The sequence below is a fragment of the Saccopteryx leptura genome, chromosome 1 (assembly GCF_036850995.1).
Source record: "Saccopteryx leptura isolate mSacLep1 chromosome 1, mSacLep1_pri_phased_curated, whole genome shotgun sequence".
Lineage (NCBI taxonomy): Eukaryota > Metazoa > Chordata > Mammalia > Chiroptera > Emballonuridae > Saccopteryx > Saccopteryx leptura.
In genome coordinates, this window is record NC_089503.1 from 312,749,780 (window position 1) to 312,771,483 (window position 21,704).

The 21,704-nt window shown below is 42.7% G+C and overlaps 1 protein-coding gene across 8 annotated transcripts in view; it reads left to right on the top strand.

Moving 5' to 3' along the window:
- Positions 1 to 21,704, top strand: part of XPNPEP3 (X-prolyl aminopeptidase 3) — a 43,456-nt gene that overhangs the window by 13,085 nt on the left and 8,667 nt on the right. For all 8 annotated transcript variants that reach the window (XM_066358530.1, XM_066358531.1, XM_066358526.1 and 5 more), the window contains 5 exons: positions 3,043 to 3,450; positions 8,015 to 8,217; positions 12,661 to 12,723; positions 14,166 to 14,279; positions 18,820 to 18,905. In XM_066358530.1, the coding sequence (XP_066214627.1) occupies positions 3,043 to 3,450; positions 8,015 to 8,217; positions 12,661 to 12,723; positions 14,166 to 14,279; positions 18,820 to 18,905 (874 nt within the window). The remainder of the gene's footprint in view (positions 1 to 3,042; positions 3,451 to 8,014; positions 8,218 to 12,660; positions 12,724 to 14,165; positions 14,280 to 18,819; positions 18,906 to 21,704) is intronic.

Here is a 21,704-nt window from a genome sequence, read left to right on the forward strand (position 1 = left end):
AATCCATAGAGACAAACTAGATTAGTGGTTACCAAGGGCTGGGGGAGGTGGGGAGGAAATGGGGAAGAAATGGCATGGGGTTTCTTTTGGCAGTGATAACATACTCAAAAACTGATTGTAGTGGTGATTGTACAGTTCCGTGACTATACCAAAAACCATTTAATTGTACATTTTAAGTGGGTGAATCGTATGGTATTTAAATTATGTCTCAATAAAGCTGTTAAAAAAAAATGGCCAGATAAATTGGAGTCACCTGGTAGGGTACATGAACATCCAGGCTTAAGAGTTGGAACTTAATATAATAGACTACAAAGAGTTATGATAGGTTTATGAGTATGGAGTGGACTTTCTTTTTTTATCCTCATTTTTCTCTTTATTGAGATTTTAATTATAAAAGTATATACTCATTAAAACAAAATTCAAATAACGTAAAAAAGCATGTCAAATAGAAATTTTCAGTCTTAGGTCACTTCTCATAGATCACCAGTATAAAAGTTGTGATTCTCTTCAATATTTTTTTTTTTTTTAAACATAATGGGATATATCATCCACCTTGTTCTGAAACCTTTTCATATAGCAGTGTTTCATGGTTATCTTTCCACACTTGCATATGGATATTGGCTACCACAGGGAATAATAATAATACCACCACAGGGAATAAAAACCCATATTATAGAGTCATTGTAAAGATTAATGAGGGGGAAAAAGATTAAATGAGTTCAAACATGTAAATAATGAGACTAGTCTCAGACACAGTAGCATTTGATGAGCATTAGATGTTGTTTTACTATTATCATGGCCAAATGTAGGTTGAGAGAGACATCTTTTTTTTTTTAATTTTTTATTTATTTATTTTTTACAGAGACAGAGAGTCAGAGAGAGGGATAGACAGGGACAGACAGATGGGAACAGAGAGATGAGAAGCATCAATCATTAGTTTTTCATTGTGCGTTGCAACACCTTAGTTGTTCATTGATTGCTTTCTCATATGTGCCTTGACTGCGGGCCTTCAGCAGACCGAGTAACCCCTTGCTGGAGCCAGCGACCTTGGGTCCAAGCTGGTGGGCTTTTTGCTCAAACCAGATGAGCCCGCGCTCAAGCTGGCGACCTCAGGGTCTCGAACCTGGATCCTCTGCATCCCAGTCTGACGCTCTATCCACTGTGCCACCACCTGGTCAGGCAGGAGAGACATCTTTTGTGATTGTTTTAGCAGTTCTTTCAGTTTGGAACATAGAGTGAAAGCAGTTGTCATTTCCATTTCAGAAGGGAAGCATTCATTCAGTCATCACTGGGCTAGCAGCCAGGTGAGATACTGATAGTACTAATATTAGGAACTAACACATAACACTTCATAACAGAGGTTGTTAATGTAGGTTTGGGGGTTGAATATAAGGGAATCTGAGCCTCTTGAAATTGTATATCAAAAGTTTGTGTGTGCCTAGGCTGTTCAGTAAACAGAATGAATCCACAACTTTTCAACGATTCTCCAGGGAGTCTTTAATCATGAAGAACCACATGCTCTACCAGATTTGATTCTCATGACAAACGCAAGAGGTAGAGAATGTTGCAGGGTTTTGAGGATCCAAAGGTGGCCCTGACCCTCAGGGAGGTTATGCATATCCAGCTCACTGTTAGTATAGTTAGAGAAGGAAAAGTCCTGTTAGAGAGCTACTATTATGCCTTGAGAATTCAGAAGGAGAAGTTTATTTTTAGCTCTTGAATCAGGGAAAGCTTTTTGACCTTAAATCTATGTTAACAACAGAAGATCATTTAACAAATCTATATCAAATGTCCACTGTATTTCAGTTATTCGAGCCCTTGGAAATATAACATTGAACAAACAGACAAAAATCTTATGTCCTCATGAAGCTTACATTCTTTTGAGTAAGTCGGTCACAATGTGACGCTTCTCTTCACCTAATATATTGAAACTTCAGGACATTTTATCTATTTTTATTTTTTAATTGGTTTTGAGAGAGAGTGAGTGAGAGAGGGAGGGAGGAGAGAGCATGAAAAGCATCAAGTCATAGTTGCTTCACTTTAGTTGTTCATTGATTGCTTCTTATACTTGCCTTGACCTAGGATCTCAAGCCAGCTACCTTGGGATCATGTTGATGTTCCTGCGCTCAAGTCAGTGACCTCGGGGTTTTGAACTTGGGACCTCAGCATCCTAGGTCAACACTTTATCCACTGCACCATCACCAGTTAGATCTGCAGCTTTATTGTTTTGGGATGATGCTCTAATGTGAGCTAACTAGCCAGGGCAGGACCACTTTGATTATTTTTTTTTTTTTTTTTTTTTGTATTTCTCTGAAATTGGAAAGGGGGAGGCAGTCAGACAGACTCCCGCATGCGCCCAACCGGGATCCACCCGGCATGCCCACCAGGGGGTGCTGCTCTGCCCATCTGGGGCGGCGTTCTGCCGCAATCAGAGCCATTCTAGCGCCTGAGGCAGAGGCCACAGAGCCATCCTCAGCACCCGGGCCAACTTTGCTCCAATGGAGCCTCGGCTGCGGGAGGGGAAGAGAGAGACAGAGAGGAAGGATTGGGGGAGGGGTGGAGAAGCAGATGGGCGCTTCTTCTGTGTGCCCTGGCTGGGAATCGAACCCGGGACTCCCGCACGCCAGGCCGATGCTCCACCACTGAGCCAACTGGCCAGGGCCAGGACCACTTTGATTAAATGCTTCACATTATATATTTAAACTTCAGGGCAACTTTGCTTATATGCTTAATAATGCCTGCCACATAGGAATGCTCAATAAACATTTGATTGAATGAGTAAGAGAATGAATCAAAAAGCTGGAAGAGATCTGAAGGTCTGATCTCAGTTTTCAGGCAGAACCATGTTTAACATTTTTTTCAAATATTTACAAGGAATACAAATTTTAAGCCTAGGTTATCTCCGTAATTCTTCACGTGCTATGAAGAGATTTGACATAAATTGAAGAAATGAATTTGGGTGTCTCTATCTAATATTAAGTTACTTTAAGTACTTTGAGCACTACAGAAATGCAAAATATTACTGTTGTTTGTCCTTTCTAGGGGAGGTGACTCCAGGACTATCCCAGATGGAATATGCACTTCGCAGACACAAATTGATGTCTCTGATCCACAAGGAAGCACAGGGGCAGAGTGAGACAGACCATACAGTGGTGCTGCTGTCCAACCCTACCTACTATATGAGCAATGATATTCCCTATACTTTCCACCAAGACAACAATTTCCTATACCTGTGTGGATTCCAAGAGCCCGATAGCGTTCTGGTCCTTCAAAGCCTTCCTGGCAAGCAGTTACCAGCACACAAGGCCATGCTTTTTGTGCCTCGGAGAGACCCCAATCGAGAACTTTGGGATGGCCCACGATCTGGCACTGATGGAGCAATAGCTCTAACTGGCGTGGACGAAGCCTATACGCTGGAAGAATTTCAACATCTAATACCAAAACTGAAAGGTAACAAATGGGAGCAGAAGTAAAATCATAGGCCAGATTGGGAGTAAGACCTTCCTTGACTATTTAGACAAAGTTCTTTATGTCCTAAAATGATTATCCTAGCAGTGTTTCCCATGAACACCAAGAAAGGAACATAAACCTTTTCCACAAGACTGAGCTGCTTTAGAGACTTCATTTGTTCATTTGCTAAATATTATTCATTCATATAGACTATTAACTGTTCTAGTTTGAAATCCCAAAGAGAGACTTTCTTTCTAAAGTTGAGGATGGGCATAAGCCACTCTTCAAAATTACTGGCCAGTCTATTGATCTTTGACACCCCCCCTCTTTTTTTTTTTTTTTTTACAGAGATAGAGTCAGAGAGAGGGATAAATAGGGACAGACAGGCAGGAACAGAGAGAGATGAGAAGCATCAATCATCAGTTTTTCGTTGCAGCACCTTAGTTGTTCATTGATTGCTTTCTCATATGTGCCTTGATCGCAGGCCTTCAGCAGACCAAGTAACCCCTTGCTCAAGCCAGTGACCTTGGGTCCAAGCTAGTGAGCTTTGCTCAAACCAGATGAGCCTGTGCTCAAACTGTCAACCTCAGGGTCTCGAACCTGGGTCCTCTGCATCCCAGTCTGACGCTCTATCCACTGTGCCTCCACCTGGTCAGGCACCTTTGACCCCTTCTTACTGCTTTTTCCAGCTCTTCAAAAGGAGGCAGTATTGGCCCTGGCTGGTTGGCTCAGTGGTAGAGTGTCGGCCTGGCGTGCAGGAGTCCTGGGTTCGATTCCCGGCCAGGGCACACAGGAGAAGCGCCCATCTGCTTCTCCACCCCTCACCCTCTCCTTCCTCTCTGTCTCTCTCTTCCCCTCCCGCAGCCAAGGCTCCATTGGAGCAAAGTTGGCCCGGGTGCTGAGGATGGCTCTGCAGCCTCTGCCTCAGGCGCTAGAATGGCTCTGGTTGCAACAGAGCAACGCCCCAGATGGGCAGAGCATCGCCCCCTGGTGGGCATGCCGGGTGGATCCCGGTTGGGCGCATGCGGGAGTCTGTCTGACTGCCTCCCCGTTTCCAACTTCAGAAAAATACAAAAAAAACAAAAACCAAAAGGAGGCAGTATTGTCAAAGAGTGATCCATGCATCACCAGCATTAGAACCACCTGGTGATGCATATTATAATTACAAATGTATCATAGATAGTGGAAATGTACAATATTAGACTCCCACTCCATACCAACTAAATCAGAATCTGCATTTTAACAAGATTCTTAGGTGATTGATATACACAGTTTGTAACTCACAAATAGTCACTTTGCATTAATTCTGGTGAAATTATCACTTAGAATGTTTTGGGTTTCCTTTTCTGGAGCTTTGCAGAACCTATACTACATTATAAACTATTCTTAGTGATTCTTGTAATTCTGTAGCTCTGGAAGCATTTCATTTCATTTTATTTTATTTTAGTATGTTTTCCAAAGTTAAAAGCGGGGAGGAAGTCAGACAGACTCCCGCATGTGCCTGACAGGGATCCACCCGCATGCCCACCAGGGAGCGATGCTCTGCTCATCTGGGGTGTTGGTCTGCTGCAATTAGAGCCATTCTAGCGCCTGAGGCAGAGACCATGGAGCCATCCTCAGCGCCTGGGCCAAATTTGCTCCAGTGGATCCCTGGCTGCAGGAGGGGAAGAGAGAGACAGAGAGGATGAAGAGGGGGAAGGGTAGAGAAGCAGATGGGCATTTCTCCTGTGTGCCCTGACTGGGAATCGAACCCAGGACTTCCACATGCCGGGCCGCCGCTCTACCACTGAGCCAACTGGCCAGGGCCAACATTTTATTTATTTATTTATTTATTTTTATTTTTTATTTATTTACTTTTTTTTTAGATTTTATTTATTCATTTTTATTAGAGAGAGAGGGGAGAGATAGAGAGAACAGGGGGAGGAGCAGGAAGCATCAACTCCCATATGTGCCTTGACCAGGCAAGCCCAGGGTTTTGAACCAGCGACCTCAGCATTCCAGGTCAACGCTCCATCCACTGCGCCACCACAGGTCAGGCCCAATATTTTATTTTTTAAAGTATCCAAAAGTCACATATAGCCAAATGTGTTAAGTAAGATAGATAAATCAAGTTGGAAATACTAATTTCAGACAAAATAATGTAGGATTGTTAAATTTTAGTCTGATTTTTCTTGTGTGGTTTATAAACCATTTCTGAAGTCATTTTCTAAAACAGAATTCCAAAGTTGTTCCCAACAATCAATGAATTTAATGGACTTGTTTCCTACAAAGACTCCTTTGCAAAAAACACTTATTTGAATATGTATATTCTAATATGTTTGAATTTTTTTGATCACTTTATAAAATATTTCATAAAAGATAAAATATTTTCGAGTTTATAAAGATAATTACCCAACTAAACTAGTGTTACTTTTTGTGTGTGTGAGAGAGAGAGTGAGAAAAGAGAGAGGAACAGACCAGAAGGGAGAGAGATGAGAAGCATCAACTCATAGTTGCAATACCTTAGTTCATTCATTGCTTTCTCATATGTGCCTTGACTGGGGAGCTACAGCTGACCCATTGCTCAACTCATCCACCTTAGGCTCAAGCCAGCAACCTTGGACTTCATCCTAGCAACCGTGGGGTCATGTCTATGATCTCATGCACAAGCCAGAGACCTTGGGGTTTTGAACCTGGGTCCTCAGAGTCCCAGGCCAACACTCTACCCACTGTGCCACCACCTAGTGGGGTACTAGTGGCACTTTCTTAATCTTCAGAGTCATGAATGTAGGGCACAGAATCTGTAGCTTCTTGATTTCTTGAATTAGTTGCTGACTGTCACAAAATTACTTTGTATAAAATGTACAACCCTTCTGACTTAGATTGTTGGGATTACTGTCCATTGGCTACTGTCAAAAAAATGAAAGGGCCCTGGCCGGTTGGCTCAGTGGTAGAGCGTCGGCCTGGCATGCAGGAGTCCCGGGTTCGATTACCGGCCAGGGCACACAGGAGAAGCGCCCATCTGCTTCTCCACCCCTCCCCCTCTCCTTCCTCTCTGTCTCTCTCTTCCCCTCCCGCAGCCAAGGCTCCATTGGAGCAAAGTGGGCCCGTGCGCTGAGGATGGCTCCATGGCCTCTGCCTCAGGTGCTAGAATGGTTCTGGTTGCAACAGAGCAACACCCCAGATGGGCAGAGCATCGCCCCCTGGTGGGCATGCCGGGTGGATCCTGTTCGGGCACATGCAGGAGTCTGTCTGACTGCCTCCCTGTTTCCAACTTCAGAAAAATACAAAAAAAAAAAAAAAAGAAAGGAAATGAAGGCTTTGTGTAAGTGAAACTCATTTTCATAATGAGCCTACTTATTTTATATCTCAGGCCATTGTAGGCCATTTCCTTGGGTCTCTATAGTTAAAAGGTGAACACTGCTTGTTTGTAATGAGAATGCATAGCAGATGGGAAAAGGAAAGATTTCCTGGTTAAGGGTGGATTAGCACATATTATCAACTATAGTGTCTCTGTAGCTGTGAATAATTGCTAAGAAGAATTTCCCCAATACTGAGTTTGTTGTTGAAGGGATGGAGTGCTTTTAACCATAAAGTCATGATCTGAGTACATTTTTCTTTCCTTTGTGTTCAATTATTCAACAATGCCTCTATCTCAATAGTGGTGTGGAGAACAAGTGTTGTAATTATTCTTGAACAGTTAATAAAAATTAACAAAATTAAAGCTGGAATAAAGGTTTAATTCCATCTAGGTAGTTCTAATACCTGTCTTTATAAAGAACACTGAAGTCTGGGGTCAGGAAAGCTATCTATTCAGTCATAGAATATCTTGCCATTTTCAGGGAATGGCCTTTCCAGTGATTTATGATCAAATTTTTCAGTTACTTCAGTCCTGAGAAAGTTTGTGCTCACCCTTTAGAGCAGGGGTCCCCAAACTTTTTACACAGGGGGCCAGTTCACTGTCCCTCAGACCGTTGGAGGGCCGGACTATAAAGAAAACTATGAACAAATCCCTATGCACACTGCACATATCTTATTTTAAAGTAAAAAACCAGAACAGGAACAAATACAATATTTTAAATAAAGAACAAGTAAATTTAAATCAACAAACTGACCAGTATTTCTTTTTTTTTTTTTTATTTTTTTTTATTTTATTTATTCATTTTAGAGAGGAGAGAGAGGGGGGGAGAGAGACAGAGAGAGAGACAAGGGGGAGGAGCTGGAAGCATCAACTCCTATATGTGCCTTGACCATGCAAGCCCAGGGTTTTGAACCGGCGACCTCAGCATTTCCAGGTTGACGCTTTATCCACTGCGCCACCACAGGTCAGGCCCTGACCAGTATTTCAATGGGAACTATGCTCCTCTCACTGACCACCAATGAAAGAGGTGCCCCTTCCGGAAGTGCGGTGGGGGCCAGATAAATGGCCTCAGGGGGCCGCATGTGGCCCGCGGGCCGTAGTTTGGGGACCCCTGCTTTAGAGTTTCACACTATAGGTTTTATAGTTTGACTCTTGTTTAAGTCATTATAACAGTTGTTGCTGTTAGTTTTATTTTAAATTTATTTTTTGGCATTCTATTTTAAGCTGAGACAAACACACTTTGGTATGACTGGATGAGGCCTGCTCATGCACAGCTTCACTCGGACTATATGCAGCATCTGACTGAGGGCAAAGCCAGGAGCAAGAACAAAGTTCAGGCTGTTCAGCGGCTGGTACAGCGCCTCCGGCTCATCAAGTCTCCTGCTGAAATTGAACGAATGCAGATTGCTGGGAAGCTGACATCACAGGTGTGGTTCTTACTTTTTGTGGTTCTTACTCAGCTTTTTCAAGTGAAAAAGCTGTTTTCAAATGAAATAATCTAAGCACTTAAGGTTCAGTGGACACCTTGACGTTGTGTACTTAATGCAGTAATTTTATGGTAGATGAACATCTAGCTTCTACTTTGATATTTAGTGAACACATCTAGAAACTTGCTCAGTACCTTGCAAGGCAAAATAAATCTGCCTTAAATCTTTTACCTATCATCTTAGTTGTTTCTCCTTGAAACAACATAATTTTATTTCCTTTCGTTACAATAACTACAGTAATAGTGGCAGTTAAACAGTTTGATAGTTAAAGAAGGCTCATGGGGCCCAATATGACAATGCTTACAAAAATCTACAATTACAGGAAAAGGATACAGTATAGCAACAGTATTAACATAAGAACGCCTATCACATCCAATGGCTATCTCATAGCCAAGGCAGAGAAGCCAGGGGCAGGCTCCTATTGTCCTCTCCCAGTAAGAGTGCAAGATGCATTTTCTCTCCTGGATCAGGAACCATAGATGCATGCATGGAACACCTGGAAACCAGGGAGCCCAAAATGGAATCTCAGCTAGTGATTTTTGGTTTTGGTCATATTGGGAGACATCCTGCTATGTAACAGTGAAGCCCTTTAGAGTTTTCACAGAATCCATGTACAAACCATTAATCTCACAATACTAACAGCTCTGAAACTTCTCTTAACACTGTTAATCAGTATGTTTGAGGCCTTGACCAGGATCAGTTCCACATAGGAACTTTAGTTCCAGGCCTGCTGGAATTACCTCATAGCATAATAGCACATAAACATTTGAAGACTACTTTTCTGACTTCTACCTATAATCTTCGCAAAGTTAAACATTGTTTTCCTTAACTATTCCCTCATCTATTATACGTTTTCCCTCCTTTTGTAATCCTCCTCAGTATATGCTCTAGTTTGTCAGGGTCCTTCTTTCAGGTACACTGTCCAGTGTTCTAGCTATGACCAGACCAACAAAGATTACTTACAACTAATTACAAATGTGATAAGCATTTGTCTTTGTTTTTCTTGAAATCACTGATTTTTCTGAGGTCGCCAGCTTGAAACCCTGGGCTTGCCTGGTCAAGGCACCATGTGGGAATTGATGCTTCCTGATCCTCCTTCCTTCTTTCTCTCTCTCTCCCTTCTCTCTAAAAATGAATAAATAAAATAAAATCATTCATTTTCAAAATAAGGAAGAAATAAAGCTAAGACTAGATCTGTGGGATAATGTTTAGGGCTCCAGAGAAATTGATATTAGTCCAATGGTCAGATACAAAATCAGTTATAAATCTACCTAGCTGTATTCTGATCCACATTCTGTCTCTTGTTCATACTATTGTCCAGGGAAACTATTTTAAGTATTGTGCTAAAATTTAGAAAAGTATTAAGGCTCAGGTATTCCCTTTATCTACCAACCTAGTAAAGACATCAAACAGGAAAATGGAGTTTGGCCTTATTTTTTTCTTTTTTTTTTTTTGTTCTAACTTTTTTTTAAACTCTTCCATTGATTTTGGGGGTTGGGAGGAGAGAGGCAAGAGAGAGCAAGAGAAGCACCAACTTGTTTCACTTAGTTGTTCCATTTAGTTGTGTACTCATTGATTGCTTCTTATGTGTGCCCTGACCAGGGGTCGAACCCACAACTTTTGGCATGCTAGGACAATGCTTTATCCACTGAGCCACCCAGCCAGAATCTGGTCTTATTTTTCTTCATCAACAACTTCTACCAGTGATTATATTCTTTCTTTAAGTATTATAAATTCTTTTTTTATTATTATTGATTTTAGAGAGAAAGGAGGGGAAGGGAGAACGAGAAGTATCAACTCATAGTTGTTTCACTTTATTTGTTCATTGTTGTATGTGCCTTGCCTGCAAGCTCAGGGTTTTGAACTGGCGACCTCAGCATTCCAGGTCGACATTCTATGCACTGTGCCAGTCAGTATTCCCAATTCTGGTCTAGAATTACTCTGTAAGATTTTTGGCTATTTAGGCAAAATAGTTTCTTTAAGAAATAATTATGGGCCCTGGCCGGTTGGCTCAGCGGTGGAGCGTCGGCCTAGCGTGCGGAGGAACCGGGTTCGATTCCCAGCCAGGGCACGCGGGAGAGGCGCCCATTTGCTTCTCCACCCCTCCGCCGCGCCTTCCTCTCTGTCTCTCTCTTCCCCTCCCGCAGCCGGGGCTCCATTGGAGCGGAGATGGCCCGGGCGCTGGGGATAGCTCTGTGGCCTCTGCCTCGGGCGCTGGAGTGGCTCTGGTCGCAACATGGTGATGCCCAGGATGGGCAGAGCGTCGCCCCCTGGTGGGCAGAGCGTCGCCCCATGGTGGGCGTGCCGGGTGGGTCCCGGTCGGGCGCGTGCGGGAGTCTGTCTGACTGTCTCTCCCTGTTTCCAGCTTCAGAAAAATGCAAAGTAAGAAGAAAAAAAAATAATTATGAAGGAGACTTGCTTTGAGGTGATGAATACACAATACAATATACAGATGAAGTATTATAGAATTATATACCTGAAACCTATATATTAACCAATGTCACCTCAATAAATTTAATTATTTTTCTTTTTTTGTTTTAGTGAGAGTAGGGGAGATACAGAGACTCCAGCATGTGCCCTGAGTGGGATCCACCTGGCAAACCCCATCTGGGGCCAGATGCTCTGCCCTTCTGGGGCCTGGGGCAGCAGAACTATTTTTAGTGCCTGAGGCAGAGGCTCCACAGAGCCATCCTTAGTTCCTGGGGCCAATGCAATTGAATCATTAGAGCCATTGCTATGGAAGGGAAAAAGAGAGAGAAAGAGAGAAGGGGAGGGAGAAGCAGATGGTCGCCTCTTCTGTGTGCCCTGACCAGGAATCAAACCCGAGACTTCTACACACCAGGCCAATGCTCTACCACTGAACCAACTGGCCAATAAATTCAATTTTAAAAAAAGAAAAATTATGCTATATTTGTGTTTTTCAGCCCAAATGAAAGTTTTTCTTTTTGGGGGGGTAAAACAAACATAATTTATGCCTATGTGATACTGATCAATTTGATTTTCTTATAGTCTAATTTGGTTTAAAGTAAGTAAATGTTCTTTCTTGCCTTTGGAGTTAAGTAACCTTTACAGAGAGGAAAGCTGATGGGATATATAAGCAGAAGTAAAAGTGGGGTGGGAGTCAGACCTTGTCCAGGCCAGATCTCTCCTGTGGTTAAACGTATAGCCTGCCTCCTGGACATCTCTACTTGAATTTTCTATAATTATCGAAACTTGTACTCTGCTATCACAGAGAATTAATTGCCAGGAAACATTTGGTAATATCCAGTTATCACCAGGAATTATATATAGGCTGGCCCTGGTTAGGTAGCTCAGTTAGTTAGAGCAGTGGTCTCCAACCTTTTTTGGGCCACGGACCAGTTTAATGTCAGAAAATATTTTCACGGACTGGCTTTTAAGGTGGGACAGATAATGTATATATCACATGACCGAGACAAGTGTCAAAAGTGAGTCTTAGACGGATATAACAGAGGGAATCTGGTCATTTTTAAAAAATAAAACATCGTTCAGACTTAAATATAAATAAAATGGAAATAATGTAAGTTAATTATTCTTTCTCTGCAGACCGGTACCAAATGGCCCACGGACCGGTACTGGTCTGTGGCCCGGGTTTGAGGACCACTGGGTTAGAGTATCATCCCTATATACCAAGGTTACAACTTCTATCCCAGTCAGTGCACATAAAGGAATCAACTAATGAATGCATTTATAAATGGAACAAATGGATGTTTTTTTCTTGCTCTCTCATGCCCTTCCTCTCTAAAATTGATTAAAAAAAAATTTTTTTTAAGCCCTGACCAGTTAGCTCAGTCAGTTAGAGCATTGTCCAGAAACTTCAAGGTTCTGGGTTCAATCCCTTGTCAGAGCACATACAGGAAGTGACCAATGAATGTACAACTGAGTGGAATAACAAATGAATGCTTCCCTTTCTTGCTTTCTCCTGCTCTCTTCTTTCTCTCTGCCCTTCTTTTCTTCCTCTCTCTATCTAAAATCAATAAAAAAAAAAGATTATCTAGCCCAAAATGTCAATAGTGCTGAGATTGCGACTATTGTAGACTGGCCTGTTCAATCCATAATCCAGAACTACAGAACCATTTTGTTTCATAAATGACAAATACGTTTTCATGTAAGTTATTCTAGCATAAACTATATATTCTGACTAGGAAGGTTGGGTTCACTTCCACTAAATCTATTATCAGTCAAACATTTCTGAAAGCAATATTTTCCCCTTCAGAATTTATATTATGCTGACAGAGTCACAACTTCAGGTTCACAAAATTGGGGGAAAGGGTACTTTTCATTTGAACTACAGTATTTTGAATGTTTCAGTAGGCAACATAGTTAAAATGAGACTTTTCTTTTCATCCTCTGTTCTCTTTTCAGGCTTTCATAGAGACCATGTTTGCCAGTAAAGCCCCTGTGGAGGAGAGCTTCCTTTATGCAAAGGTGAGATTTTAAAGTTTAAAAGCTCTTGGTGGAGGCAGATGTAATTTCATTGATTTGCAGACAACATCCAGTTGGCTTTCATAGAAGTAACCACAATATCTATGGAGAAGATTTGATTCTTAAATGTCACTGGTAATTTATTAGATGAGTCTAAAATATGCAGAGCTACAGTTAAATGAAGAAAATTACAAAGTAGAACCATTGAAGAAGGAAAGGTTTACACAAATGTGAGATGAGAAGACTAGTACTGTTGAAATGTCAAGGAAGAGAGTCTGAGGTCAAGCTGCGGACAGCAGGTGGTTGCCAGTCTTGAGCTCCATCCTAGGACATAGTGAAATTCGTAGAATTTACCATTTGCCTAGCTTTTTTTTTTTTTTTTAATTTTCCAGAGCATGTAAGTTGGTTGCTATTTGAAAGGTTTATATTAATCATTTAGAGCTGCTTTTAAAAAGGTAAGCCAGGCCTGACCTGTGGTGGCGCAGTGGATAAAGCATCGACCTGGAAATGCTGAGGTCGCCTGTTCAAAACCCTGGGCTTGCCTGGTCAAGGCACATATGGGAGTTGATGCTTCCAGCTCCTCCCCCCCTTCTCTCTCTCTGTCTCTCCTCTCTCTCTCTCTCTCTCTCTCTCTCTCTCCTCTCTAAAATGAATAAATAAAAAATTTAAATAAATAAATAAATAAATAAAAAGGTAAACCATGTTCCAGTGTTTAAGTAAGAATAAACAGTGACTGTATGTGACTGTACCTCTTTACTCAGTCTTGTCATGGGCTTTCTGTGTCCTCTTCTGGACTTCATTTGAAAATCAAGGGAAATTTAGAGTACTCAGAAAAAAAGAAGAGATTTGATAATAGGATTGGTTGGATTTTTTTTTTTTTTAAAGAAAAGAAGGGATGAGAAGGAGGGAAGCATCAACTCTGTAGTAGTTGCTTCCCATATGTGCCTTGACTGGGCAAGCCGCCCAGGGTTTCATACCAGCGACTCAGCGTTCCAGGTTGATGCTTTATCCACTGCGCCACCACAGGTCAGGCCAGGATTGATTGGGATGAGAATAAAAGAAGTGGCCTGAGCCCTGGCTGGGTACTCGGTTAGAGCATCATCCCAATATGACAAGGTTGTGGGTTCTATCCCTGGTCAAAGCATAAGGAATAATCAACCAATATATGCATGAAGAGGTGGAACAACAAATCAATGTTTCAAATCAATCTCTCTCAAATCAATAAGTTAAATAAATCAATAAGTAAAGTTATTTTTAAATGTGGCCTGGCATTACAGCATAGAGAGTTTTGTTAGATATGATGAATGGTTTTCCAGTAATGACTTAAGTAAGGTCAGAATACTTACATGGAGATATGGGCTGTTGAGGAGAGCCTGCTGCGACAGCCCTAAAGAAATCCTTTCTTCATTCATACTTGCACTCAACACTTTGCTGTCGTTTTTCAGTTTGAATTTGAATGCCGGGCCCGGGGAGCAGACATCTTAGCCTACCCACCTGTGGTTGCTGGAGGAAATCGGTCAAACACTTTGCACTATGTGAAGAATAATCAACTTATCAAGGTACACAAAATGCCCATCAATGCTGCTTCCTCTGGGTCCAGATGCCCTAGTAGAAAACTAACTTCAGGGTTCACAAACTTTTCAGCTCTCATAAAGGAACTGCCATTTCTATAAAGTACTTTATGGTTTATAAAATGCTTTTATAGCCATTATCTCATTTGATTCTCATGTTAGTGCTGTGAGATAGAAGCAATTATTAACATACCTGTTTAATAGTTGAAGAAAAGAAACTTTAAGGAATTAGGCAACATAGTAGTACAGAGGCAAGAATTCTACCCTAAATCCTCTACTCATTTTCTTTGGTAACATTCCTTCTCTAAGAACTGGTAGCTATGGTGGGCCAAGCATATAGGAGCAGACAGAATTTAAGAATACCTGATTAACTGTGAGAGAATTTATCTTTTTTTTTTAAGTGAAAGGAGGGGAGATGGTAAAACAGACCCCCGCATGTGCCCTGACCAGGATCCATCCTGCAACCCCTGTCTGAGGCCAATGCTTAACTCAACTGAACTATCCTCAGCACCTAGGGCCAATGCTCTAACTAGTGGAGCCACTGGCTGTGAAAGGAAAAAAGAGAAAGAAGAGGGAGAGGAAGGCGGAGAGAAGCAGATGGTCGCTTCTCATGTGTGCCCTGACCAGGGATCGAACCTCAGACTTCTGCATGCTGGGCCAACACTCTATCCACTAAGGCAACCAGCCACGGCTTTATATTTATTTTAAAGAGAGCGGGAGAGAGTGAGAGGAGCATCAATTTATAGGTCCTTCACTTTAGTTGTTTATTGATTGCTTCTTATATGTGCCTTGACTGGGTAAGCCCAGGGTTTCAAACTGGTGACCTCAACATTCCAGGTTGACACTCTATCCACTTCAACACACAGGTAGGCAAGAATTTATCTTTTATGGTTTTCTTCCCAAGTGACTATACAAGTAAAGAATTGTGTATTCCCGCCTGGCCTGTGGTGGTGCAGTGATAAAGTGTCAATCTGGAATGCTGTGGTTGCCAGTTTGAAACCCCAGGCTTGCCCAGTCAAGGCACGTATGAAAAGCAACTACTACCAGTTGATGCTTCCTGCTCCTCACCCCCCTACCCCCCTCTCTAAAACCAATAAATAAAATCTTTTTTTTAAAAAAGAATTGTGTAGCCTGATCAGGTGGTGGCACAGTGGATAGAGCATCAATCAGACTGGGACACAGAGAACCCATGTTCGAAACCCCAAAGTCGCCAGCTTGAATGCAGGCTCATCGGCTTCAGTGTGGGCTAACCAGCTTGAGTGCAAGGTCACTGGCTTGAACGTGGGATCATAGACAGGACCCTATGGTCACTGGCTTGAGCAAGGGGTCACTTGCTCTGCTGTAGCCACCAAGGCACATATGAGAAAACAATCAATGAAAACTAAGGAGCTGCAATAAAGAATTGATGCTTCTCGCCTGACCAGGCGGTAGCGCAGTAGATAGAGTGTCGGACTGGGATGCGGAAGGATCCAGGTTCGAGACCACAAGGTCGCCAGCTTGAGCGTGGGCTCATCTGGTTTAAGCAAAAAGTTCACTGGCTTGGACCCAAGGTCGCTGGCTCCAGCAATGGGTTACTCAGTCTGCTGAAGGCCCACGGTCAAGGCACATATGAGAAAGCAATCAATGAACAACTAAGAAGTCACAACGCGCAATGAGAAACTAATGATTGATGCTTCTCATCTCTCTCCGTTCCTGTCTGTCTGTCCCTGTCTATCTCTGCCTCTGTAAAAAAAAAAAAAAAAAAAAAAAAAAAAAAAAAAAAAAAGGATGCTTCTTATCTCTCCCCCTTCCTATCTGTCTGTCTCTATCTGTCCCTCTCTTTGTCTGTGTCACACAAAAAAAGAGAATTGTGTATTCCTTTATTAAGTTCTCTTTTAATTATCTATTTTAAAGTAAATTCAAAATAATAAATATGGCAAATATGTAACTTAGACAGAATTATTTTTTCCAAAATTTGTTTAATTGATTTTACGGGGGATGGGAATGAGAAGTATCAGCTCACAGTTGCTTCACTTTAGTTGTTCATTGATTGCTTGTCATATGTGCCTTGACCAGCCAGCCCAGAGTTTCGAACAAGTGACCTCAGCATTCCAGGTTGATGCTCTCTCTATCTACTGTGCCACCACAGGTCAGGATACAGCATATTTTTTAAATGACTACCCATGAACCAACTAGTCACTTGACTCAAGAGTTAGAATTTTACCAGTACCCTGTATTTACTGTGTACCTTGTTCTCTTTCACCTTACTGCTCCCTCCCACAGATCACTAACTAGTATTCTACATTTTTTGTTTGTTGTTCCCTTGATTTTTTTTTTTTTTTTTGTATTTTTCTGAAGCTGGAAACGGGGAGGCAGTCAGACAGACTCCCGCATGCGCCTGACCGGGATCCACCCGGCACGCCCACCAGGGGGCAATGCTCTACCCATCCCGGGCATTGCTCTGTTGCGACCAGAGCCACTCTAGCGCCTAGGGCAGAGGCCACAGAGCCATCCCCAGCGCCGGGGCCACAGAGCCATCCCCAGCGCCCGGGCCATCTTTTGCTCCAGTGGAGCCTCAGCTGCGGGAGGGGAAGAGAGAGACAGAGAGGAAAGAGAGGGGGAGGGGTGGAGAAGTAGATGGGCACTTCTCCTGTGTGCCCTGGCCGGGAATCGAATCAGGACTCCTGCACGCCAGGCCAACGCTCTACCACTGAGCCAACCGGCCAGGGCCCCCTTGATTTTTTTTGAATACTTATATCATATATACATGATAATATTAATTAGTTCTGCTTGCTTATGAATGATACAAAAATTATATATGCTGTATATATAAGCATATATGACTCATAAGTGTATGACAACATTGTTTTCCAATAGGAAATTTATATCATTTTGCCAGAAACAAAAACCACATTTATTCTTCAAAGTTACTGTTACTTTATATGATCGCATTCACTCTTACTCTTTGATGTGCGAAGTTCTGTGTGTGTGTGTTTGTTCTTTTATCAGTTTGTTCTACTTATTTATGCATTCATTGGTTGATTTTTATATGTGTGTGTTTGTTCTTTTATCAGTTTGTTGTTCTACTTATTTATGCATTCATTGGTTGATTCTTGTATGGGCCCTGACTGAGGATCAAACCTGCAACCTTGGTACATCAGGATGATGCTCTAACCAACTGAGCTACCCAGCCAGGGAACCTATGCTTATTTAGACACAAATAAGATATACCTTGTCTTCAAGGGCAAATAAATGGGTCCTTTCAATATAACAGGACAAGCCTGACCAGGTGGTGGAGCAGTGGATAGAGTGTCAGACTGGGACGCAGAGGACCGAGGTTTGAAACTCCAAGGTCACTGGTTTGAGTGAGGGCTCATCGGCTTGAGTGCGGGCTCACCAGCTTGAGCATGGGGTTTCTCGCTTGAGTGTGGGATTATAGACATGACCCCATGGTTGCTTGAGCCCAAAGATCGCTGGCTTGAGCCCACGGTCACTGGCTTGAGCTGTAGCCCCTGGTCAAGGCACATATGAGAAAGCATTCAATGAACAAGCAATCAATGAACAACTAAGATGCCGCAACGAGGCCCTGGCCAGTTGGCTCAGTGGTAGAGTGTCGGCCTGGCGTGCGGAGGTCCTGGGTTCGATTCCTGGCCAGGGCACACAGGAGAGGCGCCCATCTGCTTCTCCACCCCTCCCCCCTTTCCTTCCTCTCTGTCTCTCTCTTCCCCTCCTGCAGCCAAGGCTCCATTGGAGCAAAAGATGGCCCGGGCACTGGGGATGGCTCCTTGGCCTCTGCCCCAGGCACTAGAATGGCTCTGGTCTAGACAGAGCGACGCCCCGAATGGGCAGAGCATCGCCCCCTGGTGGGCGTGCCGGGTGGATCCCGGTCGGACGCATGTGGGAGTCTGACTGACTGCCTCCCCGTTTCCAGCTTCAGAAAAATACAAAAAAAAAAAAATAAGATGCCGCAATGAACAGTTGATGCTTCTCATCTCTCTCCCTTCCTGTCTGTCTGTCCCTATCCCTCTCTCTGACTCTCTCTGTCTCTGTCAAAAGATAATAATAATAATAATTATATATTTATATATTTTATATATAGATATAATATAACATGACAAGTGATAAAATAGAGCTATACCCAAAGTTTTCTCCTGCATCATACGTTTTGATGAGGGCAGAAAGGGAAGTGGTATTCTAAACTTAAATGGTTAAGAGTAATTATATTTGAATAGGGATCTAGATAAAGTCCTTATATAGTGAGAGTGGTAACATTTATGATGTGCTGGTATTTACACCTAGTAATTCAAATCCAAGCACTCTGGCTCCAGAGCCAATGCATTTAACCACTTTCTTAAGCCAATATGAATTCATTTGAAAAATTTAGTTGCTTTTTTTGTAACAAGGAACCAGAAACAATTACTACCCATTAAATTAGAGCATTTTAAATATATATATATATAACATGAAAGCCACAAAGGCTTAAATTAAAAGAAGCAGCAGCTAACAATTCAGAGGTTACCTACTTTGACTTACCTTATTTTTGTTCCAGGATGGGGAAATGGTGCTGCTAGATGGAGGCTGTGAATCTTCTTGCTATGTGAGTGACATCACCCGTACCTGGCCTGTCAATGGCAAGTAAGGCTTCTACAGATCTCACTGCTTTTTTGGAGTATGGTTACATTTGGAATAAATAGCTAAAGAGATAGATAGGCCCCCTCTAGCTCAGGTTAACTGTCTTTTCAAAGCTTCTGATTATTTTCTAAGACTGTTTATTCATCATGTCATATGATCAGGCACCTAGAAACACCTCGTTAACATACATACACACACACACACACACACACACATATGTGTGTGTGTGTATATATATATGTAGATTGATTGATTGTTAATGATTGATTCATTAAAAGGAATCGACTCATCCATTTGTAGGGCAGGCTAGAAACTCATGCAGAAGTTGATGTTCCAGTCTTAAGGCATAATTCTTTCTCCAGTATAGCAAGGCAATTCTGGCATTTTAATTCATTAAGCATAGGATACCTTTCACCCAGCTTGAGCACAGGCTTACCAGCTTGAGTGCCAGATCATCAGCTTGAGCGTGGGATCATAGACATGACCCCATAGTCGCTGGCTTGAGCCCAAAGGACACTGGCTTGAGCCCAAGGTCACTGGTTTGAGCAAGGGGGTCACTGGCTTGGCTGAAGCCCCTTGGTGAAGGCACATAAAGAGAAAGCAAAACAATGAACAACTAAGGTGCTGCAACTATCAGTTGATGTTTCTCATCTCTCTCTCTCTCTTCCTGTCTGTCTCAGTCTCTCTCTCTCTCTCACTAAAAAAAAAAATTTTTTTAATTAAAAAAATAATAATAAAAATGAAAATGAAAAATATATTTAGTGGGCTTGACCAGGCGGTGGTGCAGTGGATAGAGCGTCGGACAGGGACATGAGGACCCAAGTTCAAAACCCCGAGGTCTCCAGCTTGAGTGTGGGCTCATCTGGCTTTAACGTGGTGTTGCTGGCTTGAGCCCAAGGTCACTGGCTTGAGCATGGCGTCACTCAGTCTGCTGTAGCCCTGGTCAAGGCAAATATGAGAAAACAATCAATGAACAACTAAGGAGCCGCAACAAAGAATTGATGCTTCTCATCTCTCTCTCTTCCTGTCTGTCTGTCCCTATCTGTTTTTCTCTCTGTCTCTCTCTCTCTGTCTCTTTCACCAAAAAAAAAAAAATTATAAACAACATAATAGTGAACATTTTTTTTTTGTATTTTTCTGAAGCTGGAAACGGGGATAGACAGTCAGACAGACTCCCGCATGCGCCCGACCGGGATCCACCCGGCACGCCCACCAGGGGGCGACGCTCTGCCCACCAGGGGGCGACGCCCTGCCCCCTCCGAGGCGTCGTTCTGTCGCGACCAGAGCCACTCTAGCACCTGGGGCAGAGGCCAAGGAGCCATCCCCAGCACCCGGGCCATCTTTGCTCCAGTGGAGCCTTGGCTGCGGGAGGGGAAGAGAGAGACAGAGAGGAAGGAGAGGGGGAGGGGTGGAGAAGCAGATGGGCACTTCTCCTGTTTGCCCTGGCTGGGAATCGAACCCGGGACTTCTGCACGCCAGGCCGACGCTCTACCACTGAGCCAACCGGCCAGGGCTTAACAGTGAACATTTTTATATACTCAGCTCTTTCTGAATTTCAAATATTTTCTTAGGATGGATTCTTAGAGCATCATTACAAGCTCATATTTTATGAGCACCTTTGAAGACCTTTAATTTAATTGGCTATACTAATTTACACTCCCATCAACAGAACATATACCACCCCAATTTAAATTTTTTCTCATTTCCCCCCAAGATTGCTAAAGAAATTATTATTCTAAGGACACCTAGAGACTAGTAAGTTACGAGTAGCCAAAGTAGCACGTAGTTTATCCCATGATAGCTGCTTTGCCTATAAGAAGTGGAGAAATCTCTAAGCTTTTTTTAATGGTAAAAAGTAGAGAAGTTTAAGAGTGACCTGATCTGGCCCTCTGACTGCATTCATGGTGGGGTGCATCTTCTAGCCTCACCTCATGTATAGCTGCTGACTGTTTGAAGGACTGTTTCTGTCCCAGTTTGAAGGGTTATATTGCTCTTCCTGTTGAGTATCTATCTAGGTTATGATTAAGGTCCTGTCAGTAATGATATGGTGGTACTGATTAAATATCTACACTGCCCCTTCATCATTGCCTTGGCGTTTTTCTAATCAAACTTAGAAACAAATGTTAAACAAACATAATTCTACAGCGGAAAGTTTTTATTTTTTAAGTGAAAGGAGGGGAGATAGTAAGGCAGACGCCCGCATGAGCTCCGACCGGTTTCCACCCTACAGCCCCCATATGGGGCCAAAGCTTAGACCAACTGAGCTATCCTCGAACAGTCGAGCCACTGGCTGTGAGAGGGGAAGAGAGAGAGGAGGAGGAGAGGGAAGGGAAGAGAAGCAGATGGTTGTTGCTTCTTATATGTGCCCTGACCCGGGATCGAACCTGGGACATCCTCACGCCAAGCTGAGGCTATCCGCTGAGCCAATCAGCCAGGGATTTGTTTTGTGTTTTTTTAAGAAAGCGTTTATTGGGCCATAGTGCTATCCAGAAAAGGACTGGGTCCTGGGGCATGAAATCTAAAGGACCAGGTCTAGGGTTTGGTAACGAATGCAATATGTTCACCATTCTAGAGTTAACGGGCACTTTTATACATTATGTTTTGGGGAAGAAAGATGTAAGTTGTTTTGAAAGAACTTAAATTGACTACATATAAGGGGAGGGACGGGAAAAGGTAAAGTGGGATACTGTTCTAGGATAGGAGCACAGTTTGGAGGAAGAAATATTTACTACTTTTGACTGGTTGTTACAGGCATCAGCCCTGAAAGTTTATGCTCATGCTGGATGCAGTGGCAACTCATGG